The following is a 26,244-nucleotide window of genomic DNA, read 5'->3' as shown; positions in this document are numbered from 1 at the left end:
GGCGGTGCTCAAACCGACCCGCCATTCTCCCTAATACAGACAGAATAGTGCTACAGATAAGCTTGCCGAGTTACACTCTTCCGCGGGTGTACACACAGAAACTAGACCCTGTTTGACACCGACCCTCCATTAACAGAGCGCTTCCAAACTCGACACGCCGTAGCGGCGATGAGCGGCCTCTTTTGGCTGCCAGAATCCACGCCACGCGCTCGCCCGAGTCCGCCCTCTTTCCTATACAGCCACTCTCTCCTGATTACGGCCGCAGCCAGGCAAACCGGGTACACGAGGGCGATCCTCTTCCCCGAAACGCATTCGGCTGTCGCCACCGAGGGGTTCCTATTTGTCTGCGGCCGGCATTGATTCGGGGGGTTCTGGCTCGAGTTCAAGAACTGACGCCGCCGGCGGGCCGGGCCAGTGACTCGACGTCGCCGCGTACCCGGGGCCACACGCACAAACGCCGAGGGCGATGCGACGCCATGCTTGGCCGAGCACGTGGAGAAGCCCCCCCGTGACGCCATCGCTGTCTGCTGTATACACCCCGAGAACGCCGACGCTTTCGGGGATGGGCGCCCTGCGAAGCTATAGCGATCACTGGCAGCACCTCCCACCCGTGAGGCTTCCCGTCTGAGGGACGGCATTGTGTGTCGCTTGATGGCGACTGCTAGATGAGAATTAATAATCCACGGGCGGACGTGGGCCTCCCATGCACCGAAAGCGCTGCGTGATGCCGCATAGTATACATATAGCCTCCGGATTGTAAACATGAAACAGTACTCTGTCATGCAAGTTGCAAGACTGCGCATATTGTTGACAAGGCTCACGCGCGAGAAGCCAGGAGAAAGCCGCTCGAGACAGAGCTGACAATCAAACGGCGCAAGCTTTCCCTTTGCTTCTCTCCGTCTTTCTCTCGCCTGTAGAAAAGTAAACAAACACTTCCAAGCGGGACATACATCCCCGCCACCACATAGTGAACTGGAGTGCGCCGTCGAGCCGGAAGATCGGCTATGCTATAGCGCCAGCCTTCATTGCGTATTCGCAACAGTTATAGCACGAATACATGGTGCGGTATTGTGCGCCCGTTGACTGACGTTCCAGCTGAGCATCGCGACCCATGATAGGCGTGCACAACTCCATGCCGAAGACACCGTGCGTGCAATCGGGATGGCACTGAGGACGCAAGAACTGCTCGGGGTATCAGTTTCAAAGCTGTCATACATATGTTAGATAATCATATAGCGATAACGCAGCAGGGATCACTTATAATACTTATATTTCATCTCACTGAAGATGCTGCAAAATTCCACATATGCGTTGCGTGAGAAATCCCCCAAATATTGTGCGTAATGTTCTAAATGGTTGCTGGAGAGTTCCGAGGATGCGTGCATGCCGAAAGCTTCAAATGCTTTAGCTAAACAATGGTGGGTTAAACGTAGCCAGTCGGTTGGTCAAATGAACTTTTGCTTTATCATTCTGGCGCACAGGAGGTTTCCACGGCAGTTAATGCATCGATCGTTAAGTAAACATTATCTTCATAAAACATCGAAGCATGCCGTTTGTATATTGAACCACTATGTTTTTCATATGTGTAAAGATATCACATTAATCACTACAACTGTTTGTCATTGACCTCGCTGCCTTCGCTAGTAATATGTCCGAAACCGCAATTGGCCGGCTGCAAAGCTTAGGAAAAAGAAAATTTAGCCTTCTAGCTGAGCTTTAAATACGGGTCTAGGGCAATATCTCTAACGATATAATTGTTCTCATGAGCAAATGTTAACGAATCACGACACTGGACATATTAGCGAAGGCCAGGCCGCCTGCCAACGGCGAAGCTACACTCACAAAAAAAAAAGACATTGTGGATTCGGCTACAAGGCCCATAGTTACGAAAATCTCTTAAGCTAGAAGTGTTCGTAAGGACCAATTGCAGCCAATGTCGATTGTTGGACATATTATAAGCGAAGGCGGCCATCCAATGGAAAAGATCACTTGCGAACAAATAATTTTCGACACGGCTACAGATTATCGCCTCAAACCTGTCGTAAAATTCGTGCTTAGATTCCCGGAAAATGTCCTGCTGTGAGGAGAGACGCTCACGTTTGCCTGAAGTCAGTAACACGAAACATGCCCCCTTGCGGCCACGTAGCGGCCCTCCTTTTGTATTTTGTACGCGCGCTCCGCGGTCATCATCACAAGCCATCGCAGGCAGAGGGCGACGAGGGCACTGTTGCAGTTTTTAAGGGCAACAGAACTGGACAAGCTGCTGCAGCCTGAACAGATGTTTATAGTGCCGTGCGGTGACAGTATGCGGTGACAGTGACCGCTTGTGATTGTGTCTCTATGCTCCTTTCTTTCTTTATCTCTACTTTGTTATCACTTTACCTCCCCTTCCTCTCTTTCCCCAGCGTAGGGTAGCAAACCGGATCTTCCCCTCTGGTTAACTTCCCTGCCTTTCTCTCTCTCTCTCTCTCTCCGCGGAGCGCGTTTACCCCCGCTCTTATAGTGTTTCCGAACTCCGCTTACTCGAGGCCTCTTCGACTCCACGTGGCGGGCGCGCAAAATAAACGCGCCGCGAGCGAACGAACCTCTAAGCCCAGAGCTTAGACCCCGGGCGTTCCCGCTGGCGCGCGCGCGAACGCGGGGCGAAGCAGTCGCGCGCTTCGAATCCCCGACGGTTTCAATGGTGTGTCGGTGTTGCAGCTCGCCTCTGGCTGCCAAGAAATGACGTCGGCCGGTCGTGGGCCACACTTCGCGCCCCGAGAAGCCAGTGTACGCAGCACCGTACGCGCCCGCGCGCGGCAAGACAAATCGCTTTCGCGAGCGAAGCGGCGGACAGACAGACACGGGCCAGTGGCTTCGCCGCGAGGCAGGCGTGTCGAGAAGGGCATCGCACTTTGCGGCGTCGTTCTCCGGTGCTCGCACTCGGCCCGGTGAATTACGGAGAGTCGACAGGACGCGCTGACGAAGGCGGCTAAAAAGCGCGCCGATGCCGGTGTAACTTAGCGCGATTTCTTTTTTTTTTTTTTTTTGGACCGGGGCTAAGGCTAACACGAAAATAGCCGGATATGCGCGGCAAACCAAGGGCCGATTTCAGCAATCTTTTTTTCCTGTTCGTGAGTGCTGTTTGCGATCGGCCGGGCACCATGGATAACAGTGAGCTAAGTATCGCGGTTGGCTGGAACGTGATCTTTGGAACACGTTTAGCGTAAGAATATTTTCGTCAATTTTCGGCCGAAAGTCCTAGGAACCGGCAGCGAATGTAAACGTAAACTACGGCGCTATATTCATCGTGATGCCGGATAGTACGTACCAAAGCATGGTTTCTGGTGAGTAGACCCGAGATTGGTCGACCAGCCGACGCGAAAGAACGGCCAGCAGACGCACCTACAGGGCGAGTTGTGACTTGTCAAAGGGCAGGGATTAACGGGTATGTCTCATGCGCTGTGTTGATGACGACCGTTGCAGTTCAAACTTGTTAAAACGCGAAATCCCGGTAAGCTGTTTGTCAGCGTCGGTAATGATGAACTTCAGGAGCGACCGCGACGCTCTTCTCATTCCTAAATATCGCTATCTTAGGAAAGAAGCATTCGCACCACGTTGTCGGACTCGAACCTTGGCTGTACAAACAGAGGCAGAAGTTCACAGGAAGACGTAGGCTTGAGGTGATTGACCGAGTGATTGAGTGATTGAGTGATTGAGGTCGAGTAAGGGATGTTTCAGGCCGGAGCCAACGTTCCATCTTCAAATCCCCTTCCACCAGAGCAGGGGTATAGTCAACCTGACTAAGCCTGGTTAGCCCCCCTGCCTTTTTCCTTATCTGTCTCTCGACAAGAGTACTTGCCTTCGTCTGTACGAATACAGGTCCTGTCGATCGGTTATACCCCGCAGAGAGCTGAAAAAAATACATCTACAGACGCGCAGCTCGGACGCGTCCGTATAAGGGGGTGGCCAACGTGCACTGCAGCAAAGTGAAGTGGGCACGGCGCTGCAGCAGACAGACGACGCACCGTTCTCGTGCGATGTGCAGCGGCTAACAGAAACATCTGTGCCCGTTGCCCCGGCCTGGCGCAGCAAACCACTCACAGGCGTCAGCAGGCGCCTGCGCCCGAGCGCTAGACCGGACGAAAGGACAAAGAGGCGCGGGACTTCGGCGCAAACCAAACACAGCGGAGACTAACGCAACGAGAGAGCGCAGCAGGTCATCGAATTCTGGGAAAACAAAAATGGAGTGTTGTGCCGATGCCAGTGTTTCTGCTTTGGCGCCCCAAGCTCGCACGCGCGCACGCGCGCGGCTTTGGCGGCCACGGCAAAAATAAAAGAAAAAAACCAAAGACGTATGCATCGGTCTTGGAAGCGAGCCGCGGTGTCGGTGCGAAACGCCTGTCGACAGGAAGCGCAACGTCTGGGAAACCACCGAGCACGCATTACACGCGAAGCTGCAGTCAGCTGAACGGCGAGGGTACATAACGGTGACGCGCGCCGAAACCAGTTCACGCCCAGCGTTGACTTGTTTTTGCAACACCGGAGGAGCGTCGGTCCTATGCGGCATGATTTGTACGAGTCTATATTTTCGGAAGCCCTTTGAACCCCCTTCGTACGACGCTTCGTAGACGGAGAGAGATGTTTAAAAGCGGAAATATGTGCCAGCGTATTCGCGTTGTGCTATCACCACCACAACGTATAGGGGGTGGGGGAGAGAAAGGCCCTGAACGTAGAAGGGCAGGCGAAAGCTCAAAATATGAATAATAACACAACTTTATAACGAGAGAGAGAGAGAGAGAGAGAGAGAGAGAGAGAGAGATGCTCGCAAGAAGAAGCGATTAGCAGTTGTAGAACAAGGAATGTCGCTCAAGACAACGTTACGACGACGGGTCTTGTCTTAGAGAAGTCCCCTCGTCGATACGTTGGCTTCAGTGACACTCCTTGGTCTGCACAAGGGGGCAAGGGGACTTTGACAGCACTTCCCAGGGGTTTACGACCAGGGTACAAGTCTCCATGTCGAAACATTGGCTTCAGCTATTACCCTTGTTCTACCGCTGTTGAACACAACTTCCAGATGTGTAGCAGCCACTTCCCTTTAATGACGTCATACTACACGGATTTGCTGTGCGCGTACGCAACTATCCGCTTTGAATCGCTATTTCAGTCCTCCTAGATACGGAGAAGCTGTCACCAGTGAACGGCGACAGCTCGTGTACTTATTTATATTTCAATAAAAATAAAAGAAAAACACAGAGAAAATAGACCGACATGGCAAAATACCATCTTGACGGTTTTTCGAACGTTCAGCAAGCGTCAGCAAAGAAGCGACACTGGGTGGACTTACTAACATATTTACGAACAACAACGACTATACCGAATAACCGACACACGGGAACTCCAACAGGAAGTCACACAGCAGTGTAAAACAGTCCAGAATACGCTTCCACACAGAGTAAAAACAAAGACAGAGAGAGAGAGAGCAAAGAGAGTAAAGGCAGGGAGGTCAACCAGACGAGCGTCCGGTTTGCTACCCTACACCGGGGGAAGAAAAAGGGGGAACAGAAAGAGGAAAGCGGGATAGAGGGAACACTGTCTGTGCACGCAGCAAAGTGCTTGGAAATCAGTCAAGTCAAAGCAAGTGCTCCGTCGATACGTTAGGCTGCCGTCAATATTGGTGGTTCATAGCTGGTGATGCACGTTGAAGTTGCCAGTGAAGACCAAAGATCCGGTAGGCGTCAGCAGTACGTTGCAGTGCGTGGCAGTACATTCTTAAGCAAAACCCCAGCCGTTCCGACTTCAGTGCGAATATAATGATGTGGGTGAGCCATGATGCTTACTCAAGAGTTGCAAGTACTGAATTGAGAGCATCCACCACTTGCATTGCACTTCGTGCTGACGGACTGTGCAGGTTATTTAAGAGCATTCGAAGGGTATTCATCAGAGACCGGAACATCATAACGACTTGCCGGTCTTCTTCGGGCAATTTGTCAGGAACCCGCGCTGTTCGCTCTACAGCCGTGCGACGCTGTATCACTCGACGTGGCTCCGGCTCCGGCTGTGGCATCAGCTGCGGCATCGCCTCCGGTTGTGGCATCGGCTGCGGTGTCGCCTCCGGCTGTGGCATCGGCTGTACCACCGACGGTGGCATCAGCTGTGGCTTCGGTTGTGACTTCCGCTGTTGTTCTGGCTTTGGCTGTTTCTTTAGTAGTGAGGACCAAGTTGTATTGTTGTCCGCCATGGCCTTGTCAGATTTAGATTGAATTGCCTCAGGCCTAGGGGGCAGAGGAGGAGGTGTTGTCTCATGGGGCGCACTCTTCATAGAGGTGCCAGCGTTCTTCGCGGTCCGACGGCGTCGGGAGCGTCGCTTTCTAACGATCGCAACAGCTTACCGACGAGACGAATGGTCTCTCGCCATCTGCTTCAAGATCGCCTTTTCCTTCTTCATTTTAGGGTATCCTTCGAGGAAGCATCATGGGACCCAAGGCAATTGGTGCATTTGAGAACCGTGGCTACACAAGAGTTTGCAGCGTGGGGCTCGCTGCAGCGTGAGCAAACTCTCGTGTTCTCGCACACGGCACTCACGTGTCCCAGCCTCATACAATTGCGGCATTGCATGGGCCTTGGGATGAATGGTCGCACAGGGTGTCTAAAGTGGCCCACCTTGACGTGCGAAGGAAGAGTCTCGCCCTTGAAAATAATTTTCACACAGCGTGATGTGTCGAGGCGATACACACGTGTTATCGCGACGCCATCAACGGCAGGCTTCCCTAGAATCGGCAAGTCGGCGCTGTAGATGGAGACGTCCACGTCGCAGATGACACCAGTAGTTGAACCACTGTTCTGGGGGATGTACGAACGGAGCTTAACGCCACCTAGTTCTGCAACTTTAGTCAATTTTCTCAGCGCAGCCTCATGTGTGACGTCGATAGCCAACACATTTTTTCGTGTGTTGAGTCTAACGTCTGCTATCTAATTTGGCGCCACCGCTTCAAGTTGCACCGATACGGACTGTCTGTTGAGTCGCCTCAGGTTGTGGGTATAGCGAGTTCTGGTTCAAATAGAATCGTACTGACTGCGGTATTCTGAGTTGGTCCTACCGTTGGCGTGCTCGAAGACATGGATGCCCTGGTGGTGTGTCTTCGTTTCGCCTTGCGGCTCCGCACAAGCTCGAAGGCGTCATCGGAGAAGTCCTCACTGCTGAGCGAGTAGACGCTGGTGTCATCGCCGTCAGTGTCGCTCTAGAGGCCGGTCCGCTTCCTAGACGCAGCCGCCGCTGAAGTCGCCATTCCCGGCAGAGGCACGGTGACGTCAACTTGCATCCGCGCCTAGAACCATGCCGGCTCTCCAAAGATGCACGCAGAAATAAGGAAAAAAAAAATACAGCTGAGCTAGAAAAATAGCGCTCTGGCTCGCAGACACTTCGTCTTCTTTCCTCGTAAAAACAAAAGTTTCGAAGTAAACTTGAGCGCAGTGTAGCAGCAACTACCACGCCAGACTTTCGCGGCCCCGTCATCTGTGACGAAAGCCAGAAAAGTGACCGGTGTTGACTATGTTTTAGCATAGAGTAACCCCGTCACCCACTCTTCCGCTCACCTTTGTACCACGGAGGTAGTCAGACCGTTCATAAACGACCACACAGTAATCCCAAGAACTTAATACAGTGCTTGCTTCCGCCTGCATTCGTTTTTCTTTGACACTCGTTATTTCTGTGATCAGTTAACGCCGCCCTTTAAAAAAAAGTAACGACCGAAAGAGGAGGAAGAGGGAGAAAAATGAGGCCCGAGAGAGCTTCACCTTGTCCCTGCCTTATGGAGTCCTCCAAAGACGATAGACGCTCGTGTGTTTGGCTCGACCTTTACCACTTTACGCTGGCTCATGAAAGGCCAACGAGCGCGCCCTGCCTAAGCAGCAACGTGCCACGGGGACCGAAGGGTGGTTTATTTTCCCAACACCCTTTCTAAGGCCGCCAGGAGAAAATAAAACGCTCCGGTAACAGTGCGTGGGCGTGCAAGGAAAACATAGCAGGGCGCCTGTTCTACAACAGCCAACACGTTCGCACCTATATAGCTACACTGCTCTTAGAGATCGGCTTGCTTGGTTCACGGAGTGCGTGCGTGCGTGTGTGTTTCACAGAGAGAGAGAGAGAGAGAGAGAGAGAGATAGAGAGAGAGAGAGAGAGAGAGAGAGAGGCAAAGAAAGAAAAAGAAGCAAAGGAGAAAGAGGAAGCGAGAGCGAAAGAGCGTAAGCCGCGTTCGTCAGCGGACGTTTGCGGGCCGGAAGCGTCGTGTAGCGCGAGAAAGGTCGGCTGCGGAGACACGATGCGGAGGCTGACTAACGGCGCTGCGGCTGGAGAGGGTGCAGTAAATAAGAAGCGGAACAGTGTACAGGCACGCGGCTCTTTTGGGTGACGTCAGGCCTTGAGTCACCCTCGCCGCCGTTTACGACTGTGGTTAAAGCTAACCAAAATACCATCCTCTTTCGTACGCTCTACCGACGCAAGCGAGGGGCGGGTCGAAGCGGAAACAGAGCGGCAAACATGAAAAGGGAGCTAATTTCTGTCGCAGAGAGGCGCACGACAAGTTGAGTTGAAGGCTATAACTTTACGATGAACAGTTTCGGTCTTGCTGTTGCGGACGTGTTAGCACCGCACGAATAATTAGACAGTCAACTGCGCCCCACAGTCGTGTACACATGTGTGGAGAATAGGCACGGCAAGTGAGTGCACTTCTCTGGACGTCAAAGGTTTACTGCGCACACTGCCAGGTGCACTTCGGTACAGTTATGCGGCACGGTCATCCGTAGTCATCCATAAAGAAAGCAACAAAATCCCAATAAAGAAAGGCGTCAGGCAGGGAGATATGATATCTCCAATGCTATTCACAGCGTGTTTACAGGAGGTATTCAGAGGCCTAGATTGGGATGAATTGGGGATAAGAGGTAATGGAGAATACCTTAGTAACTTGCGATTCGCTGATGATATTGCCTTGCTGAGTAACTCAGGGGACCGATTGCAATACATGCTCACTGACCTGGAGAGGCAAAGCCGAAGGGTGGGTCTAAAAATTAATCTGCAGAAAACTAAAGTAATGTTTAACAGTCTCGGAAGAAAACAGCAGTTTACGATAGGTAGCGAGGCACTAGAAGTGGTAAGGGAATACATCTACTTAGGGCAGGTAGTGACCGCGGATCCGGATCATGACAATGAAATACTCAGAAGAATAAGAATGGGCTGGGGTGCGTTTGGCAGGCATTCTCAAATCATGAACAGCAGGTTGCCACTATCCCTCAAAAGAAAAGTGTATAACAGCTGTGTCTTACCAGTACTCACGTACGGGGCAGAAACCTGGAGGCTTAGGAAAACGGTTCTACTTAAATTGAGGACGACGCAACGAGCTATGGAAAGAAGAATGATGGGTGTAACGTTAAGGAATAAGAAAAGAGCAGATTGGGGTGAGGGAACTAACGCGAGTTAATGACAACTTAGTTGAAATCAAGGAAAAGAAATGAGCATGGACAGGACATGTAATGAGGAGAGAAGCTAACCGATGGTCACTAAGGGTTACGGACTGGATTCTAAGGGAAGGGAAGCGTAGCAGGGGGCGGCAGAAACTTAGGTGGGCCGATGAGATTAAGAAGTTTGCAGGGACAACATGGTCACAATTAGTACATGACCGGGGTAGTTGGAGAAGTATGGGAGAGGCCTTTGCCCTACAGTGGGCGTAACCAGGATGATGATGATGATGATGATGATGATGATGATGATGCGGCAAAACCTTATTATTAAATACGTGTAGAATATTGCAGATATCGAATACCGAAAGTTCATTTACGCAACGGCCGAGCAGACTCGTCATATATGCTGAGTACGCCGGCTCTTATCGGATAATTTGAACTAACCAGCAACAACCATACCTGCCAACGCCGAGATGTCTTCCTCAAACGAGAAAATTTACCGCATCACTGCAAGAGATGCGCACCTGGTGGCCAGGATTAATCCGGGGACCTCCACTACAGCCTCTCTCGTGACCCAGTGGAACAAAATCTCACCCCCTGCGCCCTGCACCCAGCTTTGGTGCCCGGAACACTAAACAGCGTACCAAAATGCGCCTGGAGCTTGACAGGCTTATGGCCTCACACAAGGCGCGGGTTGCGCGCGTATACAATAGGGAGTTTTAGAAATATGGTACCCAAAGTTGGGGGACGCGGTCCACCGGACAAACCTACACAGTGCAGTTTGCGTTTGTGCGTATACGCAAAGCCGCACCGGTGTAGGCCCTCCATTTCTGAAGCTCCCTAAATCTCCTCGCGAAGCATGCGCACGTACGCGTGCACGCAGCACACGTCACAAACAAATGACGCACGCGAGCTGCCGGCCGAGGCAGAAACTATAGCGGCGACATGACGAATTCGGACGACACAATCGCGCGAGCGTCCTTTCGCCGCCCATTCAATTGATGCCAGCCGTCACCGACAGGCCACGCGTCTGTCCCTTTCCTTTCTGGGCTTCGCTTTATTTATTCATTTATTTGTTTATTTTTTTTCCCGCTCTCCTCGTGACACCTTATTCGGCGCCAGGCGCGAGCGAGAGTCACGAGTCACGCGTCTAAACAGAAAGCCAAAGGCTCTCTGTCTTCGCAGGAAAATAAAAACGAAAACAGAATGAAAGAATGGAAGGAAAGGAATACGGAGCCAAAAGAAGAATGCGGCGGGCGGGCCGCACGTGCAGCTCTAAAAATAAACAAACACTGCGAGACAACAAAAGAGCGCGCGGGACATCGAAGCTGCCTTGCAGTCCTTCGAGAACTGCGATTGCAAATCATGTCAAGAGGGGACCGAGTGCGCTGGCTTATATGCGCATATACGCTTAACATATATGTATAGGAATGCGGCGTCGAGGCCACCCCGCTTTATGTACAGCAATTCCTTGTTATAACGAAGTTGAAGGGGGAGTCAGAATTATTTTCTTATATCCGTTACTTCGTAATATCCCGCACTGCATGTACTGCAACATGAATCTCTATGGGTATTTCAAGGGGGACCTTCACTTACTTTGTTATATCTATTATTTCGTTATGTCCTGCTTCGTTATAACGATGTTTGACTACAGATAAGAGCTGCATGTCCACATCCAAGAAAAGTGCCAGTGCATGCACCTCTATAGCGTGCGCAATCGTACAATAAGTGACGACGTAGAACACGGTATCTCTAACGCACAAACACCTCATAACAGAATAGCGCATAATATTCAAGGAATTATTTTGAAGATTGTTATGTTTGGACCACCCCAATTCTCGGGCTACTGCCTATATAGTGTGCAGACGCATAGCGTGCGTAAGCACTCGTAGACGGTATACGGTCTGCGCGAAACGTTTCTAAGCGTCTCTGCATGCGAGTGAGAGGGATCGGGCAATGTTTAATGACAACGATGGTGAAAAGTTCTCTGCTTTAGTCACTACTATTCGTCACCATCCGTATTTACCTCGAGTCTGCTACTCTGTCTTGTCTTTTCGCGCAGAGGAAAGGCGTCGTTAATTTCTCAATGCGAAGACGCACGCAGCGCCATTTTATACATATTACAGTATGAAAGACAGGAGGTATAAATATTCTACAGAGGTATGCGAAGATCAGCTGCAATGGATTTAGGAATATGTAGTCTTGCTAAGTCTATGGTCTGTGCCACATTTTCTTTACTTTTCTTTTCCTTTTTGATTAAGAAGATGATGTACTATAGGAGGGGACCCGCCGTGGTTGCTCAGTGGCTATGGTGTTGGGCTGCTGAGCACAAGGTCGCGGGATCGAATCCCGGCCACGGCGGCCGCATTTCGATGGGGGCGAAATGCGAAAACACCCGTGTGCTTAGATTTAGGTACACGTTAAAGAACCCCAGGTGGTCGAAATTTCCGGAGTCCTCCACTACGGCGTGCCTCATAATCAGAAAGTGGTTTTGGCACGTAAAACCCCAAATATTATTACTATAGGAGGGGTTGGCACCTTTAGGAGGCACCGGCCGCAATGGGTCGCATGGCATACAGTACGAAATCACAAAGTGCGTCTAAAAGCGCTGAATGCCGTCAGATAGCACGAACATGAAGTTTTGCACGAATTGGAGAGGCCAGAGAAGATGGTGAGAGAGGAAGACCCGAAATATAAATACGTACCAGTTGCATAAGTATACATATATGCAAGTACTTCGAATTGTCCGGGAAAGCATGCAGACGTTCGCAGCTTCGCAGACAAGCGGAGTGAATGCCTGTCTTGTTATACATATTACAGGCAAATGTTGTTACGTCATTGTAGAAGAAAGGACCGATGGCCGCGATACGCAAAAACAAAATAATAAAGCAACGCAGAGGAGGAGGGAATAAAGAGAGAAAGGCAAGGATGTTGACCAGAAATGCGCCTGGTTGGCTACCCTACTCTGAGGGACGGGAAAGAGGGAATAGAAAGATAAGATAGAGAGAGGGAGGGGAGGGGGAGGAAAACCGGGGTTAGCTCGAGCACACACGCGGAGGGCCTGAGGGAGTAAAAACAAAACGCAGACAAACAAAAAGAAAGCATTTTAAGAAACAGGGAAATGCGTACACACGATAAAAAGTAAGTAGATCCTTTGCTTCTTCTAAAAAGATGCGTGCAGTGATAAGTTACGAAGTCAGACTCGACTGCAGCGCGTAGGTCGGCTACATTATAGTGTGCGGTCCTGCAGCGCATTCGAGGTTAAGGCAAAGCGAGCGAGCCATTAGCGGCATTCATGCTATCATCGCATCGAAACGGCAGCTGTGCAGGAAAGTAGACTCACGCACACACACGCGCGTTTCATCAGCAGGCCATGCACGACACGTCAACAAGACGGCGGCAAATTAGGCTGCGCCACTCTAACTAGGTTTCGGACCGGAAGACATTTTTTCAAAATGCGATGGGAACCGGTTATCAAAATCACACAGACAGCCCACGCGTCTACAGATTATACTCGTGGTAGCACTGGAATTCTCGCCGAAGAAGAAATGAAATAACGCTTTTGTGTGTTTCATTTCGTCGCGTGTCCTTGTTTTTGCTGCGCTACCACTATATGCCCTTCCGAGAAAAAACAAACTACGAGATCGGCCGATTGACAACTCCAAGTGTTCCCCTGGTGATAAATTATTTGCCCACATTCTCATTTTCACAGATTAGATAGATAGATAGATAGATAGATAGATAGATAGATAGATAGATAGATAGATAGATAGATAGATAGATAGATAGATAGATAGATAGATAGATAGATAGATAGATAGATAGATAGATAGATAGATAGATAGATAGATAGATAGATAGATAGATAGATAGATAGATAGATAGATAGATAGATAGATAGATAGATAGATAGATAGATAGATAGATAGATAGATAGATAGATAGATAGATAGATAGATAGATAGATATTAACGCCGAACTTGAAACTTGCCAGGTGTTACGTTCCGATTCTCCGCATTGTTCTTCTCTGCATTGTGTGCTCGTCGGTACAACATGCGGTATTTGAAACCAAACAAGTAAGAATATTCCACATTTCGCATTTGATTCAGCCATGACTGCTAGTTTTGCACAGCTCCCCAGAAAAAAAAAATTCTCCTTTGTTGTGCCAACCATCTCGCGGCACTTTGGCGTATGTTTCTTTTCTTACGAGCGCTGTCTTTGCGCGAACGATTCATCTACGTCAACCTGTCCGTTAAGCATGCTTTCTAAGCACTGTACAAAATGCGCGTGAAGAAGAAATATGGACGGTCTGAAACAAAGCGCTCACCACAAGATGATGCGGCGAACGTGTAGTTTTTAAAACGAGAAAAATAAGTGCATCGTGCACGTGGAAGAAAGAAAATAATGAGAGAATCTCCCCTTTCTTTTCCTTTCTTTTTAATGTTTTACCCACGAACGAGCGCTGGACTGCCCACGGCGCAATAATAATAATAATAATAATAATAATAATAATAATAATAATAATAATAATAATAATAATAATAATAATAATAATAATAATCGTGAAGTCATAGTATTCACGTCGGATAACTGAAGCTAGTCATCAAACGAAGCGAGATTCCTCGCGTACGCATTCAACGGATAAGTGAGAGATGAATGTTCACGGCAGCCATTATTGCGGAAAAGTAGCAGAGGGAAGGAAGCTTACACCGTTATTTCCTTCCGATGCTCTTATATCGGCTATTTTTCTATTCTTTACATTCATGTTTTTTTTTTCGTGTTCATTTATTCATGTATGCGTATTCCCCAGTACATCGTTCGTTCATAATTTTTTGTATACTTCCCTCTTTTTGTAAACGTTAGTTCGCCCCCTGGCATCAAAAGTCTTGAACACGGCGTTCAATAAAGAGCGGAATTGGGGTCCATGAATCCAATCCGGGCAACTTTGTAAGCTCTTTGCTATATTTCTGTTTGAGGCCTAAACTGCGTGCTTTATTGCTTTTCTCAATTCCTTGATTTGTACGCTTGACCACCTCTTTACCTCCGGCTTCCACTAAAGACATCTCCCTGAAAATTAGGTTGCACAATGTTTCAAGCCTTCGTGCGTGCCTAAAATGTTCAGTCTTATTCTCGAGAAAATACGGTAAGCGTTGTTTGTTTACTTCGTCAGTCATGCAAGTACGTGACGCCATGATGGCTTTCTTCAGTTTTTTATCCCCTTATTTTCTTTGTTTTTGATTAATCGCACATATACAGCGCAGTGCAGAGGTACCACTGCTGACGCAGCTCGAAACCTTTTCATATGGGTCAAATAAGATATTCATCCTGGATAAGAATGACCGATAGCTCCGAATGCAAGCCTGTGGTATAGAAGGAGCTGTAGAAACACCTTCTATGCTACTGCCCGTGCTTCGGAAAAGAAAGCCCTCCCCACCGCTTCCAACCAGCTAGATGGAAGAGCTCTCCAATTTTACAAAATCATGGGGTCACAGTCTCGCATATCACAGAGGCGCAGAAGGTCACGAGAGCGCCGTTGCGATTTCGAAAGGCTACCGGAGTAAGCGACCGTTTGTGATATGGAGCAGAGAACATTCGCTACCTTGGCGACGTCAGCACTGGACTCTTTTTCTCCTTCTGTTAATCTTTTCCTCCCGTTTCACCAGTGTCGGCAACCGGTATATAAGGGCTGGTTAACCTGCTCGCGTTCATTTGCGTTCCTTCCTCAACAGTGCAGAAATTGTTTGGCACCTGTAGCCTTGGGACCCTAAACAATGCATAAGCGTTTGCTTAGTATGTGAAGCATGTTTGATGCAGCGCGAAACAAGACCAAAAGTCGAGACAGCTGCGAAAACACCCCGTTTTGGATCATACACAACGGAGAGATCCGACATTTGACTAGGAGGTGAATCTCGCGGAACGTTGGCAATTGTTCAGCTAAATTTCGTTCCCACGCATGTTTCATTCAAACAAAGAGAGAGAGAGAGAGAGGAAACCAGGACAGAGAACATTAGCAATGCGGGTTTATCCCGCAGTGTGTCGTGGTAGCACAGAAAAGGACGACGACACGAAATCGATCTTGTATAATGACGCAAAAACGACAAGAGTACGCAATCTATAGAATACACGATCTGCGAAGCCTATCACACCTATAGACGTGAAGGCCGGTTTACTTAATTTATTAATTTGATACACTGCCGTCCTAGTTATAAAACGTTGCAGAAAGGGTGCACAGGAAGTACGTGAGTGCATACTAGAAGAAAAGAATACAGGGAAAGCATAATCTGAAAAAAAAAAATGAAGCAAAATACATTGGCTCAAAACTAAGAGAATCAGACAAGTGATTGTATAATGCTGGCTAACATGCAACGTGATGAGAACGTTGTTTAACAAAACTGTTTGGCTGGCGGGCATGTTAAAAGCGCCTCAAGTGGTGGAACTTAATCCAGAGTACCCCACTAAGGCCTGCCTCATTAGCTGATTGTGCTTATGACCATAATCATAATCAGAGCACTTAAGTTACTGAGAGTAGTCATCTGCTAGCTGAGCTGTAGTGCTCAATTTAAACGTACTAACAAAACACAAAAACAAAATACAGAAGGAAATGAGAGAAAAATCTCTATAAACAGTTGACGTTATAAGTTCGCTGGCTTCTACGAAGAAATGCGAATTTCTGCTCCTTTAGAGCAACGAACCGAGAGAAGAAACGGAACCGAATGGCTCTTATTATTTAGTCACAACCATGTGAAGCCAACATATAATAAGGCAAAGGAAAGCACAGGGGAAATTATTTGTCGTTCTTAATTCAAGTGTGGAAAATGATGAGGTAAAGGGAAATTAAAATGGACGAAAGAACATCTGGGCGCCGGTGGCAAGTCGCTTCTGGATGAATAAACCACAGTAAAGCTTATAAAAATGTCTTGGGACTGCTACTCGGAATCAGAGTGGCGATATATGTGCCCAGGATACGTGACAATTGATCTTGTTCGCAGATCAGTAAACTTTTGACCTAATAGTGGACACGTGCGACTGTTTTGCAACAGGTTTCTTCCCACTGTAGCACATTTAGTTGCGAGCTAGCGTCGCTGTTACATAATTCCGCAGTCCTGTCTGTTGGCGTTATGTGATCCAGGACAACCGGAATCCGGCTCTCTAAGGCTCCTTCAATCTTTCTTTTTTCCTTCCCTTGCTGAAACGTAAAAAAAAAGAAAAGAAAAGACTGCTTGGTGTTTACTAACTGCCGAAAAATGAAAAAAATAGGCTCTGTCATCATTCTTTTTTTACCGGGGACCCTTGTTGCTTTATTCAAATGCGACGCGCGTGGTGTGGAACTGCACCTTTGCTGAAGACGTTCATTTTACTCCTCTTTATTTTTATGCGACTATATGACGTTGTCGAGAGGCCGCATAATGTTCATGTTCATCGCCAATGTTTCGAATATCAATCAATCAATCAATCAATCAATCAATCAATCAATCAATCAATCAATCAATCAATCAATCAATCAATCAATCAATCAGTATAGCCGTTCACCATGTCTTCAATGCGCACTCAAACATACTGTGAAGAAGCAGCGAAACGCCACATTTTGAAGGCTCGCCCGTTGTCTTCTCTAAAAACATAAAAGTGCATATTACACACGTCTATGTACACTGAAGCCAGATGGAACGTACTTGCGACTTATTTTCGGAGCTGTGTCGTTCGGCATAGGTACATCCACTTTATGTCGTGGGATAACCGCTACGTTTCAGTGGACTATGCGGTCACCACAAATACTTTCTTTAAAATTTTCTTGGTTATGTAAAACGCACTTCAGACAGGTTTACAACGCGGCTGTCGCGGGGCAAAATAGCGATCCACTGCCGAATATGCGCCGAAATAACCCCGTAAATGCGCCTCCCCCATTTGGTCGCGCAGCTTAAAAAGCTTTTCGAGGACGCTCGAAATCACGCCTATTTCCTTGCGAAGGAAACACATATATTTCTGCTGGTTGATTTATCCTTCGCAGTTACCGATATGAAAGGTAGTTTGTTATCAGGCCATGACTGCATGCATATGGGATGGCACAGTGTAAGTTCTACACTTGCGACGGCAATATTTTTGTAATAGTTAGGTTGCACTTTAGTGTAATGAAAACACCGCCGAAGCCGTTTACGCTTGGACTGTGAGGTACCTTGGAGTTTGCAAACACTTCAGGGAAACTCGCGGAACGCTCTTTCATCGAGGTATTTTCGGTTCCGTGTCCCCTTGCGTATTCGCGCGTCATCCTTTCGAGGAGAGCTAACGAAGCTGTATTAAAGTCTAAATTTGTCTCACGTGATAACCGATTAAAGAGATGGACCACGCAGGCATTGCCGTCACGATAAGAACACGATTATCGTGCAATGTAAAATTGAAGATATGTTACACGCGAGTCCTTAGAGTGCTATTTTCGTATATGTGATTTCCCCTCACACACTGCGGCCTTCGCTACATTAACGCAGACAGTTTCTCAGGAGAAAAAAAAAATTACTACTAGAAACTCTGGCGCTGCGACGTTTCGACTATCACGGAAACGAGACGTAGAACACGGATTTGTCTAATCTTCGTGCTTCAGAATTCGGACGTACGTGCTTGAGGCGTTATTTATTGCACTTTTCTTTAAGTTTCCAAGCGATCATAGTTGTCTAAACACAGTAAAGCGATGAGTATCTGAAAATATGCATAATCAGTTTTAACTTGCTGCATTCATAATACAACATATTGTTCAACGTGGTCAATTCGCAAAGTTACAAAATCTGTTTGGAGGCAGCGGGACTAAGCTTAGGCAAATCCATGCACTGTCCGACACTCCCGTGGTGGCTGAACCGCCGTATACACATATGCAACTCCCACGGACAATCGCGCCAAAATTTCGTATAGTGATGTTTGTAGGAAACTATCCACATTAAAGCGCACGTTCACGTGCGCATACAATAGCGACAACGAGGCAATCGCGGGATACAGGGACAGGTGTGTGCCTCTTACCTGCGACAGGCCGCCCACTTCGAGGAAGGCCGGCTTGCGCGCCTTCATGTGCGAGTGGACCCGCTTCAACATTCTGACTCCGGCCGCTACGGCCTTCTCAGTGGCGCGACGCAAACGCATGTCTCTCGGCCCGTGGCTGCCCGAGACCCCGTCCCGGGCCTTCGGGTCTCAGGGAACGGTGGTCGCACGGCCGGGGTCTCATCTCGACCGGCGTGCCAGACCGCCAACGACACGCCGCGAATGCCCCGTGTTTCCACTCGTTTTGCTGGCCTTCTGCCTCTCTTCGGGAACGCTCTTATTTTCTCTCTCTCGCTCTCTCTTAATCCTGCGATGTTGACTCTCTTGAAGCACCTAACACACCGTTGTTGCAGGAGTAAGCAGTACAGTCATCATCACATAGGTAGCACTGGCCCCGCCGCAAGACCACGCCGAAAGAGAGTTGGCAGGACGAGAACTTCCCGAGAGTTTTCACTCAGTGTAGAGGTCCTCAGTTCAGGGTGCGCTCGGAGAAACGCAAACTCGCTCGCCGCATCAACCACGCTGTCACACGGGTGCCGAACACCGTCGTCATCACACACGGGACTTCCGCGCTGTATACAAAGCCGACGATCTACGCCACTGCACAACGGGAGAAAACAACTTCTCGAACGTTTCCCTCCACGTGCAAAGAGGCGCGGTCACACCGCGAAGGACGGCCGTCGGTGCAAGAAGAATTTAACCACAAGGCCAGTTTTGAATGGGGTGACAAACACCGGGTGTTCAGAACCGCGGCAAGCGCCGGGACACCACGTCACCACAAACGGCGGCAATTCTAGGCCGAAAACGCGTAACCGCTCGGTTGCCGCCGACACAGAATGAAGCGAAGTCTTTCTTGGCAGGCGTCGACGGGGCGAGCAGACGAATGCAGCTGCGGTCACCCCTCGAGAGCGGCAGCAGACGACGCGCCGGGTCTTGGCAACGCAGACGAAGCGACGCCGCCCGCTAGGGCTCGACGCGGGTATTTTGTTTTGTTGTTTTTTTTACCACTCTTTTCGTTTCGTGGACGTCACACGACGACGACAAAGGAAGCGCCAGCCGACCACTTCGAGCAACGCGGGCCACGTTGGAGACACAGACCCGGGGCGAGCGCGCGCGCGCGCTGTAGCGCGACGTTGCCACCACAGTGCGCCGGCGACGCGAGCGAAACCAGCCAGCCACTCGGCGGACTCTCTCGATGTGGGAAAACGAAAGCGACGCACGTTGGATACGCGCACGGCGCGCGCGGGACGCCGGCGCCGCAGGCGAGCGCTGCTAGAAGGCTTTCGGAACGAAAGGATAGAGGGCGCTGCCTGAAGCGAAATGAGGGGGGGGGGGGGGGTTCTAGGCGGGGATGCGAAGAAAGGGCGTGAAATGGGGGGGGGGGGGGTCGCTCTCCGGATACCCGCTTCCATATACCGCGATTCCTTCCGTTTCCTTGGGTATAGTTATATCCTTTTGTCTTTATCGAGTCCTCTCGAGGGCTCAGGGGAACGCCGCCGATGTTTGCGTTCGTCCGCCGGTCTGAGAGTGCTCGCTCCCTCTGTTGCTTTCCTTTCACATATCTGTATTCGTATTTACGCAGTTCCTCGAAGTTGTGCGACCGCAACCAGCGTCTGAATCTGTCGCAAATTCTCGTATCTGTGCAGAACTGGTTGCTACCATAGTGTCAATGTGCGGCAGGTTTGACCGCTTCGATTATGTCTGCTTGGCAATCAGCTCCTAGCACGATTCCGATCAAAGGCTTCTCGCTGACGACGCAGATTTTCATCGTATCTTCGGCCGTTGGTAAAAAGGCATGATAATATACTGTCTTCTTGCCCGATTTATTTGAGTTTTCTCGACAACTGTTCTTTTCAGAAAGAAAATTTACTGATTATTGGGACTGGCGTACCAAAACAGCACACGGCGCGACACATGAGAGCCGCCACATAACGCGGCGCTCCAGATTTCGAACACCTAATGAACTCTATAGCGTGTACTGTAAGTGCGGTTCGTGGATGCATTTCCTGAATACCCCCTGCATCGGCTTTCGGCCCGAGAACAACATAGAAGTTGGGTAACATATCTTTAGTACTCGAATATTTGACAAGTCCTTCCTCCTCTAATAGCCGCCTGCTTCATGTCCCTCCCCATCACAGACCTTATGAGGTCTCTAATGTGCGGATTGCAAGACGGTCATTGAGAACGCCGTTGTTCGTGTCATATCGATTATTATATTACTCCGAGCGAAAGACGAACTGCACATCTAAGCGAGGACTGCGGAGTGCTTCTTGTTTTTTCCCGCAAACTTCCCTGTGCAATAAAAAAACCCAGGAAAGCTTCGCCACTCAGATGAGGGTCATTACGAACTGTTCTGACTTCCTTTTATCGTGACATAACTGACATTGAATAATTCTTCGGCGAGCCAGCTATAACGAAGTGAATTCAGATGTTGTTGAAGGTGTATCCCTTGTTGATAGTTCAACGCCCAGCTGACATAGGACCACTGAATAGCATAATTTGCATCCCCAACAACTTCTAGAGACTAAAAAAATTCTGCTGGTCAAATATGTGCTCCACGAGGATAACTGTTCAACAGTAACGCTATATACAGGGTGTCCCAAGTATCATGCAAAATATTTAAAAATATGCAAATGCCACGTAGCTGGACAGAACCAAGGTAATGCTGTTTGCGGTCACTTGGAGATACTCAGATTATTTTTTGCGTTCCGCCTAATTACATAACTAGACTTAATGAAGTAATCAATTTCTCGAATAATAAAATTAGATTAAAAGTGTCAATGAGAAAATTGTAGAGCAGCATGAAAAACACACAATACGGATTTTTGTTGATCCATACATGTTGCATAAGAATGCTTTCCTGAGCGTGAAAGAAGTGACTGGTGGAATGACAAGGCCACCGCACAAATCACAAAGATGAAGAAAAGAACAAAAAGAAAATGCCGGCGTTTTTTTTCTTCTTTCATTCATATATTGCGTACAAGCCACGTCCATGGTTTTATATCATGTACACACACATGGTACATGTTTATATTTTACGTTAGAGTCCACACATACGGAGCAATTGTGCACAGTAAAATTTTTGTACCCTTAGGTGAATCAGTTGGACCCTTCACTTTGATAGGTAGGATTGAATCGTTGACGGGGAGGAGGAGGAGGAGGAGGAATAAACTTTATTTGCGGACAGCAGGATTGAGACCTAGGCCTCTCTACCTAGATGAGAAATGAAGTTTTCTTCTTGGACCACGTTTGCGGCAAGCATAAGTGGGGCGATAAATGTCACAGACGACGCCATAACTGCTTGAAATAAAGTTTAATAGCTTTGGCTGGCAAACTCTCTTGTCAGACATTTTCGTGCGTGCACCAGGTGCCGACTTAAGCGTCCCTCATCGCAGGCGTTGTTAAAGCTCACTGTAGTATACAGTAATGTTTTTTTTAACCATCTTTATATTCCCTCATTCCCGTCCCCGAGAGTAGGGTAGCCACCCAGATGCATTTCTGGTTAACATCCCTGCCTGCTCCTCCTACTACTCTCTTCCTTTTCTCTTTTTACAGCCAGATGTGCGAGGGTGTTAACCACTGGACAAACTAGCACCCTTAAAGGGCCCCTCACCTGGCCCCATAGCAAATTTTTGTTATACGCTGAAAGATGTTACATGTACTCTAGGGAGCGTTCTGCCGCAAAAATGTTCAAATCGGCTCCCATTAATAACCGAGATAGAAATATTTCAGTGCCGCGAACCCATGATTTCAGGAGGCGAGCTCCACTGCATAGCGAAGCACTCTCTCCACTCGCCCCATCTAGCCTCCGCCAGCGAGCGAAATTCCTTCCCTGCGTTCTCCCATACCGGACCTCGCGGATCGCGTGACGAATACGCCACGGGCCCCGCCTTCATTTTTTTTTCTCCTTGCCTTTTCGCGGCGCGACGCACTTCCGCTGACGGCGTCGCGCGTGAGCTGTTGTGATAGTCTCGCTTCGCGCAGCGCAAGCGCTGTGCACAAGGGCACATGACTAGCGGTAAGTTCAGTGCTACACGAATACAAGCGGATCGCAGAGCATAATCACGCTCTAGAACACAGTAGAAGATGGCATAACATCGGTACCTGCGCACGTGACCGCACGACCGTGGGAAGAAGCATACGAAGCGGAAGTACATCTCTCTTACTTCGGTGCGACGCAAAACAAAAAAAAAAAAAAACACGGAGGCATTCCGTTTGTGCGTTCTATTATTTCTCCAAACTTCAATTTGTCAATCGTCAGTCGGCAACAGATCACACAAATAACAGATGTTGCCTTGAATAATTCTCCAAGTCACGTGTCACCCCGAGCGACGTCACTCTGCGGACCCGAGTACGTAGGCACAGGGACACCAGTACGTCACCGTCCGGCTTGGAGTGCAGTCGCCGCGAGAGAAAGGGAAAACGGCGTCCGGATTGAAATTTCCGACCTTTCCGCGGCGCGTAGCGATCGTTAACACGATCGTCAGCGCGCATTGCATACTCTGCGCTTGTCAGCTCAAAATGGCCAGACCTGGTGGGGGGGGGCCCTTTAAGAGCACAAACCTTTTTTTTTACCATGTTAGTCGAATTCTCAGTAGCGATGGTAAAAAAAAATGTGTTTTTCTTTGCCATATGGCGAGAGGGAAGGTACGAATGAGGAAATGGCCTAACGGCACGACAACGCAAATAGATGCAAGGCTCTGTGGTAACAGCAAGGCACGACGTCTAGGAAGACGTTCGTCGCTGCCATGGCTTGAAAGTTAGCAGAATGTAGAGCCTTGGGCTTGTTGGCATCTTTTGAGGAACGAAACACATCGCGTAAGGGTAAGACGGCGACGTCTTACCCTGGCCAAGCTTCCGCCATGGCATGGTGTTTTCGGATACCACTCAACCTGACAAAGCATTCAAGAAGTTTCCCAATGGACACTCAACCAAAAGGCTTTCGGGTTCGTAGACGATCTTGTTTTGTGTCAAACGCGTGCGATCATGCTGCCGCCCACACGCACGCTTGCTATGGGCGTCCGCCTTCGCGCACTGTTTGCGCCATTGGGCAGGGAGCGCCGGCTGGGAATTCGTACTCGGACGAGAGATAACAGAAAGAGAAATAACTCGCACAAACGCCCGACCGAACCAGCTGGTTGGCACGGCCAGCTTTGGTGACCTTTCGGCCGTCGAAGGGACGCCGGTTGCTCACGATGTGCGAAAGACTGAAGACAGTTCCCACTGAGGTGCAATGTGCCGGAACGATGCGGAGGAAAACGAAACAATAGCGGGTATTTCCACACGACGACAACCAGGCGAGGAAATGAGGGGGGGGTGAACGCATGGACCTTTAGAGCTTAGAAATGAGGCACGTACCCAAAACAGAGCCCGAAACGCCGCGCAGTGGACGCTCTCTCCCTTCCTTCCGGACCCGAGAACGTTGCGCCTGAGGCGGCCGACTGGGCGCTAATGAACGCGAGAGGAAGGGAACGTTGCTGGCCTGAGCTGTTGGGCTGGCGGGGGAAGTGGGAGAGGGGGGAGACAAAACGGGGCTATTGCCGCAAAAGGTGCGTCCGAGCGCGACCGAAGTTCTGGCACGCGGCTGCCTTGTCGAAGTAATTCGATCGAGAAGGCCTTAACTGACGAGGCTGCGCAGAGCCGATGCGAAGGCACGCTTTCGCAACTGACGTCATTAACGGACGAAACGAACAGAAACGCTGGATGCGGCGACGGAGGAAGGCGGAGTGGGCGTCCGGGGGAGATGCGGGGGCGTCACGATACGCGCTGTGAGCGTAAAGCGAGGTCGGTCGCTCCTCCCTACGAGTTTGCGGGCGCCAGACGCTTTGTTTAAAGTCACCAGAGTTCTGAGAAGATGGTTTCGCTTCCTCGACAACTCCATTCGCAGGAAGTCGACCGAACATCCTCCCTTCGTGCGGCCTCCGTAATTCTCGTTCTCGCCCCTCTGGCGACTCGTTATACGAACCTTGTGTTTTGAGTGACGCGCGTATAGCCGTACGCGGTAGTCTGTATTGGGTAGGCGTTTGAGATCTACTTTGTTCTGTGCACGTACTTCCATATACAACAAGCAAGACATTGCGGATGCGTCAAGACAGGATACACGCCTTATAGGCTATACTCACCGGTGCGTTCACTATAACGCGCCAGTGAGTATAACCTCGGAACTCTCCTCTGCACGTAATAGCTCAAGGGGATTCGATGGTGGCCCTGAGGAAACTTCCAAGATTTCGGAGTGCTCCCGTGCGCCTAATAAGCAGCGTCATAAGCAATGTAGGCTTTACATCCAATAATTGTAGCAGCTAGACTCCGCGCGTGGCGTGGCGTCTCATTGATGAATCCAGCATCATGGCGGTATACGCTCTCTTGAAGACGCTTTATTTTTCCTCTCTCCGTAATGATAGATAGATAGACAGATAGATAGATAGATAGATAGATAGATAGATAGATAGATAGATAGATAGATAGATAGATAGATAGATAGATAGATAGATAGATAGATAGATAGATAGATAGATAGATAGATAGATATTTTGCTTGTCATTTTGGGAGACCGAAGTGAGGCGCAAATGCGGAGCGTACAACTTGCAGGGCGCTTTTTATGCCCCTATATATACAGTACCGTGAAGGATAGCCCGGTGCACATGCCGATACAAAGACAGAGAAATTGCGGTCGAATTCCTTTCACAAACGGCTCTTAATCATACCCGTCACCTGGGGCAACGGGCTGTTGTGAGGCTAAAAAGAACCATAATTAAATTTGAGTTGTACATGCCGACACCACAATCTGATTATGAGACACGCCGTAGTCGGGGGGCTCCGGGTAACTTTTTTTTTTACCACCTGTGGTTCTGCACAGCGCGCTTACAACGCCCGGTACGCGAGCTCTCTTAGCATTCCGCCCCCATAAGAAAGCGGCCGCCGTGGTGGGGATCGAACCCACGACTTCTCGTGCTCAGCAGCGCTATATGCCATAGCCACTGGGTTACCGCGGCGCGTTGTCACGCGGCGTAATGCGGGATAGGGAAGTTCCCTGAATGCGTTCAATGCGCTGCGAGTGACCGATCGCCGTGGGCGACCAAATCTTTAGTAGGTCACTCAGTCACAAGGGTGTGGCCGTTTGCCACTTCTTGGCTGCGCTAAGCGCTCCTCGGGATAAAAAAAGAACAAAGCGAATGCATTGGCAAGCATGACGAGTGACGATTCGCCGTCGAGTAGACGACATCCGTACTGACGCCGCACAACCCAACGCGCGTTAGGATGTCACCCAACAACGATTTAAGGCGCACCTGGCGCATATGTAACGCTCACTCCCTCTGTTGCTATATACTCTTGCTACCATGAACACGATAGCCACTGCATATGTAAAGGTGGCAAGCGCGTTGTGTACACCCAGTGCGCTTGTGTCGGTTTATGCGCCGCGTGTTTCCGAGTCCGCGTGTTTGCGTTCGAGAATGTGTGCATCTTTAAAAGCAAATTTGATGCAAAGGCGACTTCGCCGCGTGTCCAAATGAATGCGCACCGGATTATACTATTGACTCGCAAAGTCATCTGCAAAACCCTTACTTTCGCTTTGCGTGCACAGAATACCCGTTCTGTCTCCGTACCTTCAGAATGTAGTATCTCTTTTTCTTTTCTTTTTATACCTGCTCCTTTATGCACTTGTTTACATATTTAAGTACACTGAAGGCGTTGAAGAAGAGAGTGTGATCTGAAATACCGTAACATACATTTCGGGGGAATTTAAAAGACAGTCGCAAATGTAATATCGCAAATGTAATGGAGATGACC

The 26,244-nt window shown here is 49.2% G+C and overlaps 1 protein-coding gene across 6 annotated transcripts in view; it reads right to left on the bottom strand.

Moving 5' to 3' along the window:
• Positions 1–26,244, bottom strand: part of LOC142576051 (pleckstrin homology domain-containing family G member 5-like) — a 747,630-nt gene that overhangs the window by 276,204 nt on the left and 445,182 nt on the right. The window contains exon 1 of one of the 6 annotated variants that reach the window (XM_075685970.1): positions 18,439–19,657. The exons of the other annotated variants lie outside the window; for them this stretch is intronic. Within the exon in view, the coding sequence (XP_075542085.1) occupies positions 18,439–18,558 (120 nt within the window). The 5' untranslated portion in view covers positions 18,559–19,657. Of the gene's footprint in view, positions 1–18,438; positions 19,658–26,244 lie in introns of those variants that run through there. 6 annotated transcript variants of the gene reach the window in all.

This window comes from Dermacentor variabilis, chromosome 3, assembly GCF_050947875.1.
Source record: "Dermacentor variabilis isolate Ectoservices chromosome 3, ASM5094787v1, whole genome shotgun sequence".
Taxonomy (NCBI): Eukaryota; Metazoa; Arthropoda; class Arachnida; order Ixodida; family Ixodidae; genus Dermacentor; species Dermacentor variabilis.
Note: the sequence above shows the minus strand (reverse complement) of the source record. Positions and strands in the feature narration are given on the sequence as shown.